This window comes from Aspergillus glaucus (genome assembly GCF_001890805.1).
Source record: "Aspergillus glaucus CBS 516.65 unplaced genomic scaffold ASPGLscaffold_20, whole genome shotgun sequence".
In the NCBI taxonomy this organism is placed as follows: Eukaryota; Fungi; Ascomycota; class Eurotiomycetes; order Eurotiales; family Aspergillaceae; genus Aspergillus; species Aspergillus glaucus.
This window is the reverse complement of record NW_019170472.1, coordinates 499,027-515,373: the sequence shown is the minus strand read 5'-3', so window position 1 is coordinate 515,373 and position 16,347 is coordinate 499,027. Positions and strand designations below refer to the sequence as shown.

The following is a 16,347-nucleotide window of genomic DNA, read 5'->3' as shown; positions in this document are numbered from 1 at the left end:
GTGAAGTGGCACACTGAGTTGGGCACCGCCGAACCTCGGCAATTTGACAGCCATACAGTGTTTGCTTAAGGTAGGAGAATAGAAGATTGCCACAAGGATGAATTGGGTATGGAATTGTTATTCAGGAACGAATTATACATCAATCATGTCTCTATTTCCAGGATTCCTGAACACCCAACTCACACGTGCAACAGGGAATGTCATTAGCCTCATAACAAACAACAGATTATTGGTAGAATAAAAGCATATGCTACATAACATGAAGAAGAAATGACATAAAAATTTGATATCCGCGCCATGCAAACCAAATTACATCGTATCAATAATATAATATCCGACAATCCTGCGCCTTACCACTCAACAAATCGAGCATCAAAAGAAAGAAACAAACAAACAACCGAATCGATCACCAGAAACTGCACCATCCAATCCAGTGTTGGCAGATATTCTCCACATTCGTCGCCTGCGCTAACAGCTTGTCCACCTGGTCGCTGATATCGAGTTCCTCATACGGCCGGAAATCGCGGCCCGTCAGCTTCTCCTGGACACGAGCAAGAACTTGCAGTGCGCGTGCGTTCTGCAGCTCCCGGGCTTCGTTGGGGACGCCCTCCTGAGCATCCAGGATACCACCTTCAAGAATGGAGGGACAGCGGGGACGGGTGTAGGTGCTGGGCTGGGCACCATTTTCTGGGTTGAGGTTTGTAGCCACCGACTGGCGACGTTCGGCTATAAAGGACATTCTCCCCGGAGGAGATTCACGGACTCCCAGACGCCAGTTGATCAGATGGTCATGGATGAACTACAATTATTAGCTTTGTTGAAATTACTTTGAGGTGGAAAGAACTTACCGCTTCCAAAACAGCCATCAATGAATCCTTATTCTCCCTCAGAACACGCATCACAGCCTCACATGTAATCTGATAACTACCCTCAATATTGCTGACTTCCATAGCGAATATCAACATACGAGTCAACTGGAATGGCACTCGCTCAGGGTACTTCTCGTGATGCATCACAACCTCGAAGCAGTCACTGAAATCAATGTGAACAATCTTGCCTGTAACGTGGTCGAGAAGCAAGTTGGAAGGGTGGTGATCACCCAGACTGAGAATGTAACCATGGGACATGACACCAAGTGAGCGCGTGTAGTTCGTGCGTCGCTCGAGCCAGGCTTCAGGGCCCTTACTCTTGAGCTAGAGTACACAGTACAGATCCTTTCTGGTGGTGTTGTCCATAGCATATCTGAAGACCTTGACCTTCTGCATCAGTGTAAGGTTATCATAGTCAGATGCCATCTGGAGCATGATATGGTGCTCAATGTTAAGCAGAATGCGGCGGCTCTCTCGGTATTCCATGATAAGCGTGTGTAATGTGTCACTGTTGGAAACCCATCCCAGGAGACCAGAGCTCTGGGAAAGCGGAATGGCTGGGAATCACTGGGCAGAAAGATGACGCTTGAAGCTTTCACCATCATTGTCAAGCAGTGTGTTGATGAGACTGAACAGCTGCATGACATGCTCATCCTGTCTGATATCTTCATGTCCCTTGAGAGTGTACATGTAAGGGCTTCCATCACTGCCCTTCAGTGTCATCCTCCTAGGCCGCTTCTTCATTTGCAGAACATGGAGAATCGGGTCAAAGCTGATAATCCGGATGATCAGTCTACCACTCTGGTAGATACCCGGAACAGCCAAGTCAAAATCCAAGCAATCCTTAAGCTTAGGCGAAACGTATTTCAAGTCAAGAGTAGACAACTGCGGAAGCTAGAGACTGATCTTCTGGAACACAGTGTAGTAAAGATCCCAAGCCTGGTTCAGGTCGCCAATCTCCTCAGTTTTGTGATACAGTATGCAGTATGCTTAGCCTCTGCAAGGTCACAACCAAACGCCTGTGTGAAAGACACTTCTCACAGAGTCTCAGCCCCCTGATCAAGCATGTCATGGAGCAATGCTAGAGTTGCAAACATGCCCTCCACAGTATGGTCACCAAAATACAAATGAGAAGCTTCCTCCAGGCCCTCATGCCAGAGTTCATGCCACAAAACGGCAACACGGATCAGTTTGTGACTCATGAGATCAGCCTGCTCAACCAGTTTTGCGCTGTGCTGCTGCTTGTTGTCCATTATGTTACTGGTGGACTGCAATCAGCGGGTCACATTGGATTTCATGGCAACTGTCAATGGATACACGAGTGCTTGCAGGTGCGCCCTGCCCACTTTGGCCAGCAAGCAATGGATGGAGGTGCAGACTCAGTAGTTGGGCTGGTTGATCCATGCAATGAGCTGTGGAGTAACAGCAAGGCAAGTGTCAATGTTAACTGCAGTGAATCCTTCTGTCACAGTGCCATTGACATCCTGGTTGCCGCCATGAGTGAACCAGAGGGTAAGCAGACGCAAAGTGTCTTGCAATTATGATGTTGAGGACAGTGCAATAGACTGCAAGAAACTGTGGATGGCAGGAATGACATGCTCCATCACAATATGCTGAGAAACCATGACCAGAGGCTGTCCCTTGCAGTTAGCTTGGCTAGCAATGGTAGTAACTACATCAAAGTTAGCCAGTGCCCATGAGTGCCACGCCTTGTATGAATCCTGGTTGTATCTTGTCACTGCAGCATATATATTCAAGACCTCATGGATGAGTTCTGGGTTCCAGTCACCACGCTACAAGGCCATTTGCCATTCTCCTTGTCTGAGATAGCTCTTTGCAAGAAGATGTCGGAGTTTGCCTACATCGCCAACACGCTCACGGAGGCCGGCAATATCGGCATGGTTCGCGTCCACCACGCCATTCACACCGTTAATGGCATGATCCGTTTGTGACATGATGAGAGCATTGAACCAAGTAAAGTCTTCTGTCAGGGTCGCATTGAACTCTTTCAACATTCCTAGAGATTCACGCTGACCGCCTGACGCCCAGTTGAATTTCAGGCGAGCATAAGTAAGTTCTCCCGCAGGATGTTCTGCATAAGGGTGTTGATGACAACTATCAGATAGTACTCTTCATTGGACGGTGTAAGACCTTGCATGATCAGGGCAACATCAGTGACAGGCTGCACCTCGTTGGTATGATGGATATCCGGAGCATCTTCGCTAATTTGTTGATACTTGTATGGGTCCAGGGCACCAAGGATACCCAGAAGCTTGGTTTCCTTCCAGAGAGACGCCGTCTGCTCCGTCTTGATGATATTAATGAGTACAGCAAGAAGATGGGGGTATTCAAGGTACGGGTCTATAATGTAGCCAGAGTTGCCGGCCAACTGACCAAGCATACGCAATGCTGATTCTCATTTTGCGTGAGACAAAAGATCCTGGAGCGCGTCCAAATAATAGGCATGAGTTGCAGTAGATAGTGTGTCATCTCACCTCCCCTGACGTTTTCCAATTCCCCAACCACTTTCAATGTAGTCAACGCGACTCCCAGGTTGGCATCTGTTGCCTTTGGGAGCAGAGTCATGACAATAGGGCTGATGTAGGATCTGATCAACTTTGTGGCATTTGAGACAAATAGGCTGATGAGCAGGGCACTCTCTTCCTTTTGGCGAGCTGTACTGGCAAACCCAAGGCCAGTTAAGAGGTTGACAAGCAATTTCCGCAGCAGCAGGAAAACATAAGCTGGGTTGACACTGGAAAGACATCCAATAATACAAATCGCAGCTTCTCTGACTGAGAATACCTCGTCATTGACAGCCAAGAATAGACATTGATGTTTTCAGGTCTTGCCAGATGACGGTCAAACTTCCAGTCCAATGACCACAAAACAGTGCATCAAATTTCTAGGTCGGAATCCCCAATGCCGACAGTGTGAAGCTTGTCAATCACTTCACTAACAACCTGAATTGAATGGCTGCTAGTTTGGTTGATAATAGGGTCATGGACGAATAGTTGGCAGCAAGTGAGCGCAGAAGCTTTGCGGATTTCAGGGTTGTCATTCTCAATGTAATTTATGGCAACATCCTGTACAAATTTGTTCAGGATGTGACCAGAGAAATCAAAGCTTCCTAGGGTATGAAGGGAAAGGGCAATTTTGGCATCAGAATGCAGCTCTTGGGGAGAGAAGTCCTTCGTGAATGATGGCATAGGAGGGAGTCGGTTTTCAGGGCACCCAAGAGGCCGAAATGGCGTTCTATAAAGGATGATACTCAGCATCTCTAGGAGCTTCTCTTGGATTGTAGGCTTGATGGGTGGGATATAATGAGCCATGTCAACAAGTGCTTGTGTAAGCAACTCACTCAGCCCGCACACAAAGATGGGGTCAAGCAATGCTTCCATGTACTTGCTGGGCGTTTGCCTGACAGTCAGAGACAGCATGCTGATGCATTCAAACATCAGAGCTTCATTGACTGTGGCTTGACTCCATGCTTTCATTGCTAATCCCTCTTGAATGTATATGATGATCCCATTGAGATACTGCGCCATTGCCCCACCAATCACGCTGGCAATCTTTCCAATTGCAATAAATGCTGAATTCCATTCCTTGTCTCTCTTGAGCTGCGCCTGCAGGTATATCATGAATTGATGGAGGTAGATCTTGGTCAAGTCAAGGGGTGCATAAGATTAGAGGATTGGTATCATCAAGACGACTTGCGTGCGGATTTTAGGATAACATTGATCTTTGAGGCGGAAGACGATCTCGCATGCATTTCAGTAGTGTTCATTCATGAACATAGCACCCTTCAACAAAAGTTCCTTGAGCACCAGAAGCGATCCACGGATCCAGTCCACATTGCTCGACTTCAGTCCCAGCAGTGCCTCTTCATAAATTTGTGCGAACCACAGTTTCCGAACCTGACTATCGCGAGCGGCTATGATCTCGAAGCATTTGCTGACTGCATCCAACGCCGACTCTCAGATGAGCACCTTGGGATCCCATAAAGCGACACAGATAAGCTCAAATATCTGTGGGATGAAGCCATATAGAAGAGTCAGCAAGCCTTTGCCCAGTTTGCAGAGGACAAGGACCGCCACAAAATGCCTGCTTTCCTGTCGTTCGGACTGCAGCGACTCCAGAGCCGAGTGTACCTCACTTTCAACCAATTCCGCTGTTAGAGCTCCACCAGGTTTGGCCAAGTGGCCCAGTGCCCTTGTTGCATACACCAACACCAGAGTATCATTACTTCAGAGCGCGATGCGGAGGTAGCTGGCAAAACAAGTGATCTTCTGGGCTGAACTGACTCCGTCAAAATCGACTAAATGGTCCAAAGCGAGTAAACCGCCGATTCTTTCATTGGCATCACTACCAGTTACAACGAGCTGCGCGATACATTGGCTGACTGCATTGTAGAACTCAAGGAACTTTTCCGGCGGCCAATCTGTAAGATGAGGAACCAAGTGTCAGCAGTGCGACGAGCAGATAAAACCACGACTGAAATGTGAGGATAATGAATAGGCACCTCTTGAAATGGCAATGACATTATCGTAAAGATCGTAGGCAGCTCGCGCCCGTACTTCCTCGTTCTTGGATTTTAGGTCGAAGAACAGCCGATGGGTGACGTCCGTGATAGGACCTGCTTGCGCCATGTTTGCAGACCACCCCCGGGATGAACATTTGAAATTCAATGTCTCGGGGCAAGCTGAGGGTGAAAGACACAAGAGTCATTATGTATATGGGGGAAGGAAAAGGAGGGAGGAGATGGTTAAGCTTAATCGGGTTGCCAGAGGTTGAGAAAGTGAAGGTAGAGTCCACTTCCGCCGGGGAGAGTGCACGGGCTAGTGATATTCCGGCCTGGGGCATCATTCACTATACAAAGTACATTAGGATGAAAGACGAGAATTTCATATATAAATAATAGTTTATTATTGCATTTAAATGTATAATTTAACCGTTTAGGTCTTTCTAGTTCTCGAACACCAGTGCTATAAACCATGAAGTACGAGTACGTTGGAGATATATAGCTGCGAGTACCCATTGGAATGACGATAACAAGGTGGGCATAGGTTAGTATTATAGACAATTTGAACTACTGCCCTTCAACAAGGCTGGTTCATATGTAAAAGAGCACTTATTTACGTCCGCTAGACTGGCTGCCTGGTACCATACTCTGCTCTTATACTCTGGATTGCCCAAACCGGAAGTGCTTTGGACATGGAACATGAAATACTAAATAGATTAAAGAAGCTTATCTATCTTATTTATGGATGATGCCCCGAGACATTCTAGAATTGTATCAGATTGTTTCAATATCTTGAGTATATACCACAAAGAAGCGTAGAATACATCGATTCTATGCAATATGGAGGTATAGTCGGAGTACTACTCTGAGCAAAGTACACAGGACCTTGATAGATAGTCCGAACAGACATACCTAATTGACATCAATTATTGCGATATGAGTTCCATAGAAATGCCAACTGTTCATTTGTGTTTCATGGCGAGCTGAGCTGAAATTTGTAATCATTTGGGAGATAGCCGAATGATAGCGCCAGCGCGGGGGAGGGGCTGGAGTACAGTATATAACGAGCAGACTCCCTCTATCTACAACATTCTACTTCAACATACACATACCTTTCCCATAAATTACTCTTTGTTTTCTATTTACAACACCAATTGAACAATATACATCACAATGCCCAAGGTTCTGCTCACTGGTATGTTCTGAGCTGTATTCGCAATCGCTCTGAAGTCCGATGCTAACATCCGACCAGGCGGCAGTGGCTTCATTGCCGCTCACATCATCGACATCTTGCTGCAGCATGAGTATGTATTGCCTGCTTTCGCATCTGGCCAATCGTTCTTCACAGCTAATACAAGGATATCCCAGTTTCGACACCGTCGTCACGGTCCGTTCCGACGAGAAGGGTCAGAAGATCCTTGAAAACCACCCCAACCTCCCCAAGGAGAAGCTGTCATATGTCATTGTCAAGGATGTCGCTGAAGACGGTGCCTTCGACGAGGTATGTATCCATGTCACTCCCCAATGGAAACTATTTGTATGGCTAATACAGATTACAGGCTGTTAAATCTAACCCGCCATTCGACTATGTCCTCCACACAGCATCTCCTTTCCACTTCAATGTCCAGGACCCCGTCAAGGACTTCTTGGACCCCGCCATCAAGGGAACGACTGGAATCTTGAAGGCGATCAAGGCCTACGCCCCTACTGTGAAGAGGGTCGTCGTCACTTCGTCTTTCGCCTCCATTGTCAACTCCGAGCAACATCCTCCTGTCTATAGTGAAGAGCACTGGAACCCTGTCACTTGGGAACAGGCCTTGGACCATTCCAAGGTTTACCGGGGTAGCAAGGTAAGTCAATGCACCCGTGTTATACTGAACCAAGACTAATTGTGGGCCTAGACATTTGCGGAGAAGGCTGCATGGGACTTCGTTGAAAACGAGAAGCCCAACTTCGACATCGCTACGATCAACCCCCCCCTTGTCTTCGGACCCATCGTGAACTACTTGAACTCCCTCGATGCGATCAACACATCCAACAAGCGGTTCAGGGACTTTGTCCAGGGTAACCTGAAGGACGAGCAGCCTTCCACAGACACTTCGCTTTGGGTGGATGTTCGCGACATTGCTTTGGCTCACGTTAAAGCAATTGAAGTCGCAGAGGCTGGAGGAAAGAGATTCTTCGTCACCAACGGTTTCTTCTCAAACCAGGAGATTGCGGAGGCTATTCGGGAAAGCCACCCTCAGTTGGAATCGAAGCTGCCACCGAAGGGTGCTCCTAGCGACCCCCCAACTCATGCTTACGGATACGACAACACCAGATCCCGTGAGCTTCTGGGTATCTCGTACCTGCCTTTGAAGAAGACTGTTGCCGATACCGTTGAGTCTCTGCTGGCTGTTGGTGCGTAAATTGTGACATAACCCGTGTATAGAAGTTAAAGGAACTTAAATTATAGACCAATAACATAGATCGTCACCATTGTTTTGCCAGTCATTGTTTGTGTAGTTGTAAGTAGACGTAGTTCATTGCTTAAGAGTGGTCCAGATCGGGCAGTCGGAAAAGCTGCATCTTCCGGCTCTGTCGCTCCCCGTACCGCCTGGAGACATTTTCTCCTCCGAGGATCCCTCCGCAGCAAAAAGAATATCCTTGAATCCAGCCATCAGAAACGCCATGACGTCCGCGAGATTATCGCCGACGGCGAATCTTCTGCGGAAGTCGCGGGTGTTCGCATTGCCACAGGCATTGAAGCCTCCCCAAGAACCCCCCACTTCGAAGACGGTCTTTGAATCCGACAGCGCGACCCTTCCCTATCCGACCCGAGCATCGATTGTTACTCCGGGTTCGTCATCAAAACGTGGTGATTGGGGTTTGAAACGTCCTATCCCGTCAAAGTCAACATCGGAAAAATCGGTCAGACCGGTGATTAGGGTGAACGCCCATGACACCTTCGAACATGTTACCGACTTCGAATCCGCGCAAGACCACACGTTGACCTTGGCGAAGTTCCAGGAACTTCACCTGCCCATGTCGCTTCCGTCCAAGGTCAACTACTCGAGCAGTTTCCTTCCGGGACACCAGAGTCCATTCGAATTGGATGTCGACAACACACAGACGAGCAAAGACCTTGCGAGACCGTATGCCAAACAATTCAGGCAATCCGGACCTTGGCTTGCCGGGCAGACCGAAGCGGAGTTCCAGACCTACTTGAAAAAGGTTCGACGCGACAAGCCGGAGGTTCTGCAAAGGCTTCGCGATATGTATGTGGCAAAGCGCACCGTGGAACAGAGAAAGGCGATCCAAGACAAGGGAGAGGATCTCGAGAACATGCAGCCCATCAAGTTTGACGAGAAGGAGTTCCATGCCTACATTAAATCGCTACGTGCAGACCCGACTGCTCTAGGCCCAGTGATCTTCGAACTTCTGGACCTTCCGTCCCCGCCGCCAGTGCCCAACATGAGAATTGCCGGTAAGTATTTCCACGCTCCGGGAACCAAGTTGTCTGCGACGGAATACGCTACTTCTGGACCACCGAGGACGCACCCCTCAGCGGGTCTGTCCTACACGCGGTCCCACGCATTGCTCTACAACCATCCGGAACACGGCCCGCAGGCCTATCAACGACCCGTGCAGGCGCGTATCTTGCGGCCAAAGAGCAAGCTCAAGGGCAAGGGCAATAGGGCCATTGCAGGTATTGGTGGTATTGCATCCGAAGACGTGAACTCCATTACGTTCTGGGACCAACGGACGCCCCCTGGATTGGCCTACTTTGATGCATCCATCGAAGGCGGTGGCAAATACTGGGCTACGCCAATCCGGGCTTCAGTTACCTCGGATGGCAAAATCGACCTGGCATCTCTCAAGGCAAGCGTTACGGCCAAGGCCCCCTACGGCATTGAGGATGCGCCAGAGGCCGATGCCGCGAACCGCGTTGCGGAAGTGACTCAGGGTGCCTCACGGCAAGTTCCGAAACTGGACGCCAGGGCGCCTCGCTTTAGGCAATTCGATGAAAGAAGGCACACGCCGATGACGAGTCGTGAGGATGCTGCAAGGTCACTCATGGAAACACTCAAGTATGAAAGCTAGGGAACTTGTTATAATGTGTGATGTGACTGTATGATTAGATTGGTTGGACGGAAAGAACTTTTTATTCTTGTGATATAACCGCATATACATCAATTTCCATTAAACGTTCATAGTCGAGTACAGTATTTAACTTGGAGTCTCCATAGCTCCATAGTAAACCGTATTTGCGGAGACGCTATCGATAAGAACCACGTGACATAGGGCATCTGGTACTAGGGCACGACCCACACAGCGGCTAAGCGAGCCCGACCCTTTTGCGACACCAAAAGAAGGTAACGAATACTTTGACAGCCATTCGAACATCCCTCCAGCCAGCAAACAACCGCCAAAATGGGTCGCGTCAGGACTAAGGTCAGTGAAATCAACGAGCGTCTAAAAAGTGATGCAAAAATTAACAGAAAAAATAGACCGTCAAGCGGTCCGCCAAGGTTATGATCGAGCGTTACTACCCCAAGCTCACGCTCGACTTCGAGACCAACAAGCGTCTCTGCGATGAGATCGCCATCATTGCCTCCAAGCGTCTCCGCAACAAGGTGAGCACTACCGAATCCTGCGAAATCGAAATCTTAGGGGGAGAGGCTAATGGGAATAGATCGCTGGTTACACCACCCACCTTATGAAGCGTATCCAGCGTGGCCCCGTCCGCGGTATCTCCTTCAAGCTCCAGGAGGAGGAGCGTGAGCGCAAGGACCAGTACGTCCCTGAGGTCTCCGCTCTCGATGTCTCCCAGACCGAGTCCGGCCAGCTCGACGTCGACGCCGACACCAAGGACCTGCTCAAGAGCTTGGGATTCGACAACCTCAAGGTCAACGTCGTCAACGTCACCCAGGCTCAGCAGCCTGAGCGCCGTCGCTTCCGCTCTTAAATTAATTACGACTACGACGTGCAACAAAAAAGTTCTTCCGTTCTCCGTTCGACTTCGACCTTTGGCGTGTTCTGGCGGTTTAGATAGCGTTCGAAGGATGAGGAATGAAAATATGATTCCCGATTACCAAGGTGTCGCTGATTCTCCTCTGGGGATGATGCTTGATTGCCAATTTTTTGTCCATGGCTAATGGCCTGGGCGGTCCGTAGGATATGGACTCGAGATATTGATCTGATATTGATCAGGGTTTTTTATATTATCAAACTCTGTTATGTATCTGTCAAGAGTCTATTTATGTAGCTTGGGTATCTTCATGAACATCGCGTAACGAACATCAAAACATTGCTCACTCCTGAGGCTTGGGGAAGTATCCTTCAATGGAACCACCCTGGAAATCCTCCGGACGCATCTGCGGAGGTGCCACGGCATGCGAGAAGTTCTCATTCTCCATGATCTGGACGCCCACTCGTCCATCATGCTGGAAAGCCCCAGTGCTCGAATCACCACGCTCCAACGCAAGTTCTTGAGAACGAAGAGACAAGTCCTGCATCTGAGCAGCCATATCTCTGGCCTCAGGACCATGCATATGCATATTTTCCAACTGGCCCGCAACCTGTCCAACCGTAGCAGTATTATCACCACTTCTCAGGCTCCTGCCCTGCTGCTCCCGCGCCTCCTCATGTAGAAGCAGATCCTTATTCCGCGAATCATCCCCCCTTCGCTCCCAGACTGGCTCATGCGCCAACTGAACCCGGATATACATCGCCCGCTCCGCACACTCATCCGAACACCACATTTCCAACTTCTCCTTGGGAACGATATTCATCTCCCGGCCCCTTCCGCCCGGACCGCTCCCTTTGGCGCCGTATTTAATCCGGAACATGCCACCGCCCTCTTCCCTGCGATGCTCTCGCGGACATAAACCGTAGCCACATAGACCCTCGATATTCCGTTCTTGAATGAGGTTATCATAGTCCGTAGGCTGGAACGGCACCAGCGCGTTCTTGAACAAAAGCGCGTCTTCGGGAGATGGCGTCGACGGGTCTGCGGTTGGCGAGTAAGGGAAGGAAACGAGATCGAGGATGCGGTCGAGGATGAGGGATGCGGTATCTTTTTGGGATTGAATGCGGTGGGCGTGGTGCAGGGCTATGGCCATGTGACGGGGGTCGACTCCTGAGTTGGACTGGCCCTGGGGTTTCTTTTGTTGGCGACGGGAGGAATCTGAAGCAGCGGCGTGTGTCGTGGGAAGGGATGTTCTCAGGGGATTTTGATTGACGGACATGATGGACGATAATCAAATGTTAAAATATATTTACTTTTGTACTATTGTAGAAAAGATAATGTAAAAGGTAGGATGAGTGATGATGGTTGTGTTGACAGTCGGAGGATAAAGTGATGACTTTTCGATAGAGGCAAAAAGTAACAATAAATCCCCGGATTCCCCAGCAGATGACGATATCAGGCGCTTTGATTGTATGGGACCAGCAGATCTTAATACTTGTCTTTTATATTTATAGCATAGCAATATAATATCATATTACATTACTCTGTACGTATAATATCCTACTTTACGCACCCTTCATACTCGCCGATCGCTCAGCAGTGGAGTAGTGAGTGTCCCGCCAGACAACATCCTCTCTCCATCACTCTCTCCCTCCGACTTCTTTTCTTTTCTCTTCTACCATCTCTCATACAGTCCTCAACCACTCCATCCTTTGCTTTTACTGTGAGTATCTTTATATATACAAACATCCAGCTATGCTTCTTCTTCTTCCTACCCTTTGTTCCCCTCTATACCTCTCCCCTCCCCTTTTCTGCGTTCTGACGTACCCCCCCAGGCTGACACATATTCGGCTCCCTCAGGCATAACATACAGAGTACTTCTCTCTACACACACTCCTTCGTCGTTTCTTTCCATGTTTCTGTGCTGCGGATGTGTCTGAATATTCAGATGCTTCGCTTCTGTACAGTCCTTTATCTTGTGTGATTTACATCCATCTTGTCTGGCATCATTCCGTTGTCTATAAACCGTCCATTCCCTCTACAGCAACAACAACAACAACAACCCCACCAATCACACCACACCAGTCCAGATGTCCAATCCACCGTTTACGGTCAAAGCGATCTTCGAGTACGCTTCAGACCATGAGGATGACCTGGCTTTCCCAATCGGTCAGATCGTAACCGTTATGGGTGTTGAGGATGACGAGTGGTATTCCGGTGAATACACGGATGAATCGGGTGCTAAACAGGAGGGCATCTTCCCCAAGAACTTTGTCGAGAAATATGAGCCGCCTGCCCCGCCCCGACCATCTCGTCCCAACAGGCCCAAGAAGGAGCCTGAAGCTGTAGTTCCTCCCCCCGAGCCTGCGTCGCCAGCGGACCCCAGCCCGGTTGAATCCAACGACCAGCCGGAGCCCGAGTTTGACGATACTCCTGCTGCTACTCCTGCTGCGGCTCCCGAGGTTTCCGCTCCCCAACCGCCGGCGCCGGCTCCGCAGCCTCCGCAATCCCCTCCTCCCCAAACGGTCACCTCGCCAGTCGCAGAAGCTCCCACTTCTCCAAAGCCTATGCAAGCTGCAGCACCTCCTCCGCCAGCCGCAGCTGAACCCGCTTCTAAGCATACGGCCAAGCCTCCGCCGCCGGCAGCAGCGCCGAAACCGAGCAGTTCCTCGTTTAGGGATCGCATTGCTGCGTTCAACAAGGCTGCGGAGGCGCCCCTTGCACCAATCAAACCCGGTGGACTCAGTTCGGGATCCAATCCAGGCTCATTTGTCAAGAAACCTTTTGTGGCTGCACCTCCCAGCAGACATGCCTACGTGCCTCCGCCTCCACCTAGGGAGCCGCCTCCGAAGATATACAGGCGCGAGGAGGATCCGGAGTTCCAGGAACAGCTGGCACGGGAGCCTCCCGTCTCTGAAAGCCGCCCACCCCCTCCACCCCCTGCGATTGAATCACCAGAGCAAGAAGGGGAAGAGCAGCCCAAGCCCACGAGCTTGAAGGAAAGAATCGCCTTGCTCCAGCAGCGTCAAGCGGAGCAGGCGGTCCGTCATGCTGAAGCTGCCCAGAAGAAGGAGAAGCCCGAGAAGCCCAAGAAGCCTGCGGAGCCGGCCGAACAAGCTGCTCCTGTTGAAGGCGGTGAAGTTGCTGAGGCTGATACTCATGCTTCCCCGGTTATTGCGCAAGAGCCGACGAGCGACGCGAATGATGCGGACTATTCCGCTGCCGCTGACACTGAAGAAGCAGAGGAGACCTCGACCAGCAAGGAAGATTACGATGATGCTCCTGCTGCTCGTCCTGTGTCGCGACGGGAACCGCCTGCTGAACAGGAGGAAGACAAGGAGAAGGAAGATACCGCTGACGAGGAGGCTGAAGGCGAACAGGAGGAGGAACAGGAAGGAGAAGTTGATCCCGAGGTCAAGCGCAAAATGGAACTCCGAGAGAGAATGGCCAAGATGAGCGGTGGTATGGGCATGATGGGCTTATTTGGTGGAATGCCAATGCCTGGCGCGGCTCCTCGCAAACCCAAGCCCTCTGCGGATACTGAAAAGAAGCCTGCTGCCGAATCGGAGGCCACCACCCCTGCTGCTGCTCCCGCTCCCCCGGTTCCTGTCATGGCTTTGCCAGGAATGAATGCCAACAAGCCGCCCCCCGCTCCCCCCACCGACGTCGAGAAGGAAGAGGAAGCGCCTCAACCCCCTCATGTGACCGAGCAGCATACCGCAGAGGAAATTCCTGATGTCGAGGAAGTTGTCCATGAAGAGCCATCCACGGAAAGGCCACCACCGCCACCCCCTCATGGTATGTATTCCTGTTCTACACCCGGTGGGTTGCACCAGCTAATATCCAAGCTTTTACAGAGGGCGCAGCGCCTCCACTTCCGCCTTTGGCGACCAAGCCTGTTCCGCCGTCAGTCCCCCAGGAGCAACCCACATCGCCGTCTTCGACAACAGGTGGTAAGTCAGCCAAGTTCTTTGCGGATGATATCAAGCCACTCTAACAGCTCGAAACAGCCCGGTCCATCCCCCCTGTTCCGAAGTCTCCTCCCACTTCCGCGGATGCAGGGAACGAGTCGGACGATGAGCTTTTTGTTCACGCTAGAAATCTGTCTTTGAACGCCGTCGCTGCGGACCGGCCCGCTCCGCCCCCGCCAGCTGGAGCACCACCACTCCCGGATCATTTGGATTCACGACGCCCTTCGACTTATGATACCTCGTCTCCTCTGTCTCCTACTTTTGGTTCGGAGAAAAGACTTAGTCGACCACCACCGCCTATTCCTACGAGTCCACCATTGTCACCTCCGAGACAAACTAGGGCTCCTCCTCCGCCACCGCCCAACGATCTTCGCCGTAGATCTACGGCTGAAAGCCGGACTACCACGGCTTCTTCTCGCCAAGCCGGGGAAGGGGACGGCGAAACCACGGAATATGACGGTGACTACGACACAGATATCGCGTCCGGTGCTAAGCATAAGGATGCTCTGAAGGGTCACGAGGCCGACTCAAGCATGGACGAAGGCACCCCTGTCGACGACTTTTCAATTAAGTCGCCTCAAAGCCCTTGTGGTGCCCCTCCCCCACCTCCCACTGCTCCCAGAGCAGTCCCACCGCCACCACCCAACCAACCTCCTAGGAGCGCCGGTAGGTCGTCTGTTGACATTCCTAGAGGACCTCCACCGCCGCCTCCGGCTGCTCCCCCAGCTGCCCCCGAAGATGATGAATACGACCCGTTCCGGTATAGCAACCCGCAGCATGGCTTGGCTTCACCTACGATGCCACCTGTCCCCGCTGGACGGCCACAGCCACCTGTTCCTCGGCCCGAGCCAACGGCCGATGAACAGGATGAACTGTATGATGCATCTCCCGTGACCACGTCTTCCGAGCGGCCGTTTTCTCCGTCGCGGGAGAAGCGCATGTCCGGTGTACCACCTCTGCCGCCTCCCCACGAGACTCCAGTTGGCCCACCCCCATCCTCGTCTCGGAGTAACCGTACTTCTTTGGATGTTCCGCGGAGCTCGCATGGGGTACGACGATCCATTGACGGCCCTCGCCCGTCATTCGATCAGGGATTCATGGCCATGGATGTCGATCTAGCAGAGCACACCATGTGGTGGGCCAAACCCAACACGCCACCGCCGGCCATCCAAGGTCGGAAGGATGTGCAGTTCGAGATCGAGGAGTCAACCTCCATGAAGCGCGGTGGTAAGACGACCGTGACCAAGGATGTCTACGTCCTTTATGCGGACTACTCCCAGACGGTCATCACGGTTACCTATGATGCTCGGAACCCATCTGACGTCTCCTTGGAGCAGCGCAAAGAGCATCCTCCGGTTCAGCCTCGTCAGGATCAGTTGGAGAATGCACACGTTCAAAACGGTACCCGTATTAATGATGCGGTGACATCGTTTCAAAACACTACTGTCGCGGACGGTACTCCGTTTGGTCTGGTCCAACATCTACTCCAGCCTTTGTCGAACGCTTTGTTACCCGTTGGCACCCGATCCTACGGCGCTTTGGTCTACGCCAACCTCGCCAACGCATCTGTGCAGCAATTCGATGAGATCCGCGCAGGTGATATCGTGAGCTTCCGGAATGCCCGCTTCCAGGGCCACCGCGGGACAATGCACCAGAAGTACAACGCAGAGGTGGGTAAGCCCGATCACGTCGGTGTTGTTGTCGACTGGGATGGAACGAAGAAGAAGATCCGTGCGTGGGAGCAAGGGCGTGAGAGCAAGAAGATTAAGATGGAGAGCTTCAAGCTCAATGACCTGCGCAGTGGGGAGTGCAAGGTCTGGCGAGTTATGCCGCGGAGCTGGGTTGGATGGGAGAGTTAGAAGGCGTAATGCATAATATGGATCACTTTGTGGCTCGGTTTAGATGGTGCGATATTGTGGTTATCTCCTCTTAGACGTGTTGAGGGTACATCTCATTTCATATGGATTTACGCAGTGGCTTGACGTCTTGTCCCTGTTTTCTAGCTAGCTCTGCTATGTATTTATGCACTTTTTT

General features: G+C 51.0%; 7 protein-coding genes across 7 annotated transcripts; 3 read left to right on the top strand and 4 right to left on the bottom strand.

Annotated features, from left to right (window-relative positions):
* Window positions 1-406: 406 nt before the first annotated feature.
* ASPGLDRAFT_68926 (uncharacterized protein) lies at window positions 407-2,122 on the bottom strand (the record flags this gene model as incomplete). The annotated part of the gene is made up of 5 exons (XM_022549311.1): window positions 407-799; window positions 849-1,171; window positions 1,205-1,407; window positions 1,438-1,763; window positions 1,976-2,122. 5 exons carry the CDS (start codon window positions 2,120-2,122, stop codon window positions 407-409), a joined length of 1,392 nt encoding a protein of 463 aa, XP_022397931.1.
* Window positions 2,123-2,210: 88 nt separating this feature from the next.
* Window positions 2,211-4,510, bottom strand: ASPGLDRAFT_1500869 (uncharacterized protein; the record flags this gene model as incomplete). The annotated part of the gene is made up of 4 exons (XM_022542104.1): window positions 2,211-2,961; window positions 3,021-3,230; window positions 3,365-3,674; window positions 3,830-4,510. The coding sequence occupies 4 exons, from the start codon at window positions 4,508-4,510 to the stop codon at window positions 2,663-2,665; spliced, it is 1,500 nt and encodes a 499-aa protein (XP_022397930.1). The 3' UTR covers window positions 2,211-2,662.
* Window positions 4,511-5,116: 606 nt separating this feature from the next.
* On the bottom strand, window positions 5,117-5,518 carry ASPGLDRAFT_38426 (uncharacterized protein; the record flags this gene model as incomplete). Its single annotated transcript, XM_022544944.1, has 2 exons — window positions 5,117-5,310; window positions 5,392-5,518. 2 exons carry the CDS (start codon window positions 5,516-5,518, stop codon window positions 5,117-5,119), a joined length of 321 nt encoding a protein of 106 aa, XP_022397929.1.
* A 1,046-nt stretch (window positions 5,519-6,564) lies between these two features.
* Window positions 6,565-9,474, top strand: ASPGLDRAFT_28464 (mitochondrial 37S ribosomal bS1m domain-containing protein; the record flags this gene model as incomplete). Its single annotated transcript, XM_022543761.1, has 7 exons — window positions 6,565-6,586; window positions 6,644-6,695; window positions 6,760-6,892; window positions 6,951-7,241; window positions 7,293-7,791; window positions 7,882-7,898; window positions 7,936-9,474. 7 exons carry the CDS (start codon window positions 6,565-6,567, stop codon window positions 9,472-9,474), a joined length of 2,553 nt encoding a protein of 850 aa, XP_022397928.1.
* Window positions 9,475-9,686: 212 nt separating this feature from the next.
* Window positions 9,687-10,512, top strand: ASPGLDRAFT_787344 (40S ribosomal protein eS17). The gene is made up of 3 exons (XM_022549980.1): window positions 9,687-9,825; window positions 9,882-10,007; window positions 10,067-10,512. Exons 1-3 carry the CDS (start codon window positions 9,805-9,807, stop codon window positions 10,337-10,339), a joined length of 420 nt encoding a protein of 139 aa, XP_022397927.1. The 5' UTR covers window positions 9,687-9,804; the 3' UTR covers window positions 10,340-10,512.
* ASPGLDRAFT_50760 (Rtr1/RPAP2 family protein phosphatase) lies at window positions 10,224-11,723 on the bottom strand. Its single transcript, XM_022547378.1, has one exon. It carries the CDS (start codon window positions 11,619-11,621, stop codon window positions 10,686-10,688), a length of 936 nt encoding a protein of 311 aa, XP_022397926.1. The 5' UTR covers window positions 11,622-11,723; the 3' UTR covers window positions 10,224-10,685.
* Window positions 11,724-12,432: 709 nt separating this feature from the next.
* On the top strand, window positions 12,433-16,172 carry ASPGLDRAFT_68922 (SH3 domain protein; the record flags this gene model as incomplete). The annotated part of the gene is made up of 3 exons (XM_022549310.1): window positions 12,433-14,140; window positions 14,200-14,295; window positions 14,353-16,172. 3 exons carry the CDS (start codon window positions 12,433-12,435, stop codon window positions 16,170-16,172), a joined length of 3,624 nt encoding a protein of 1,207 aa, XP_022397925.1.
* Between the last annotated feature and the right edge of the window lie 175 nt (window positions 16,173-16,347).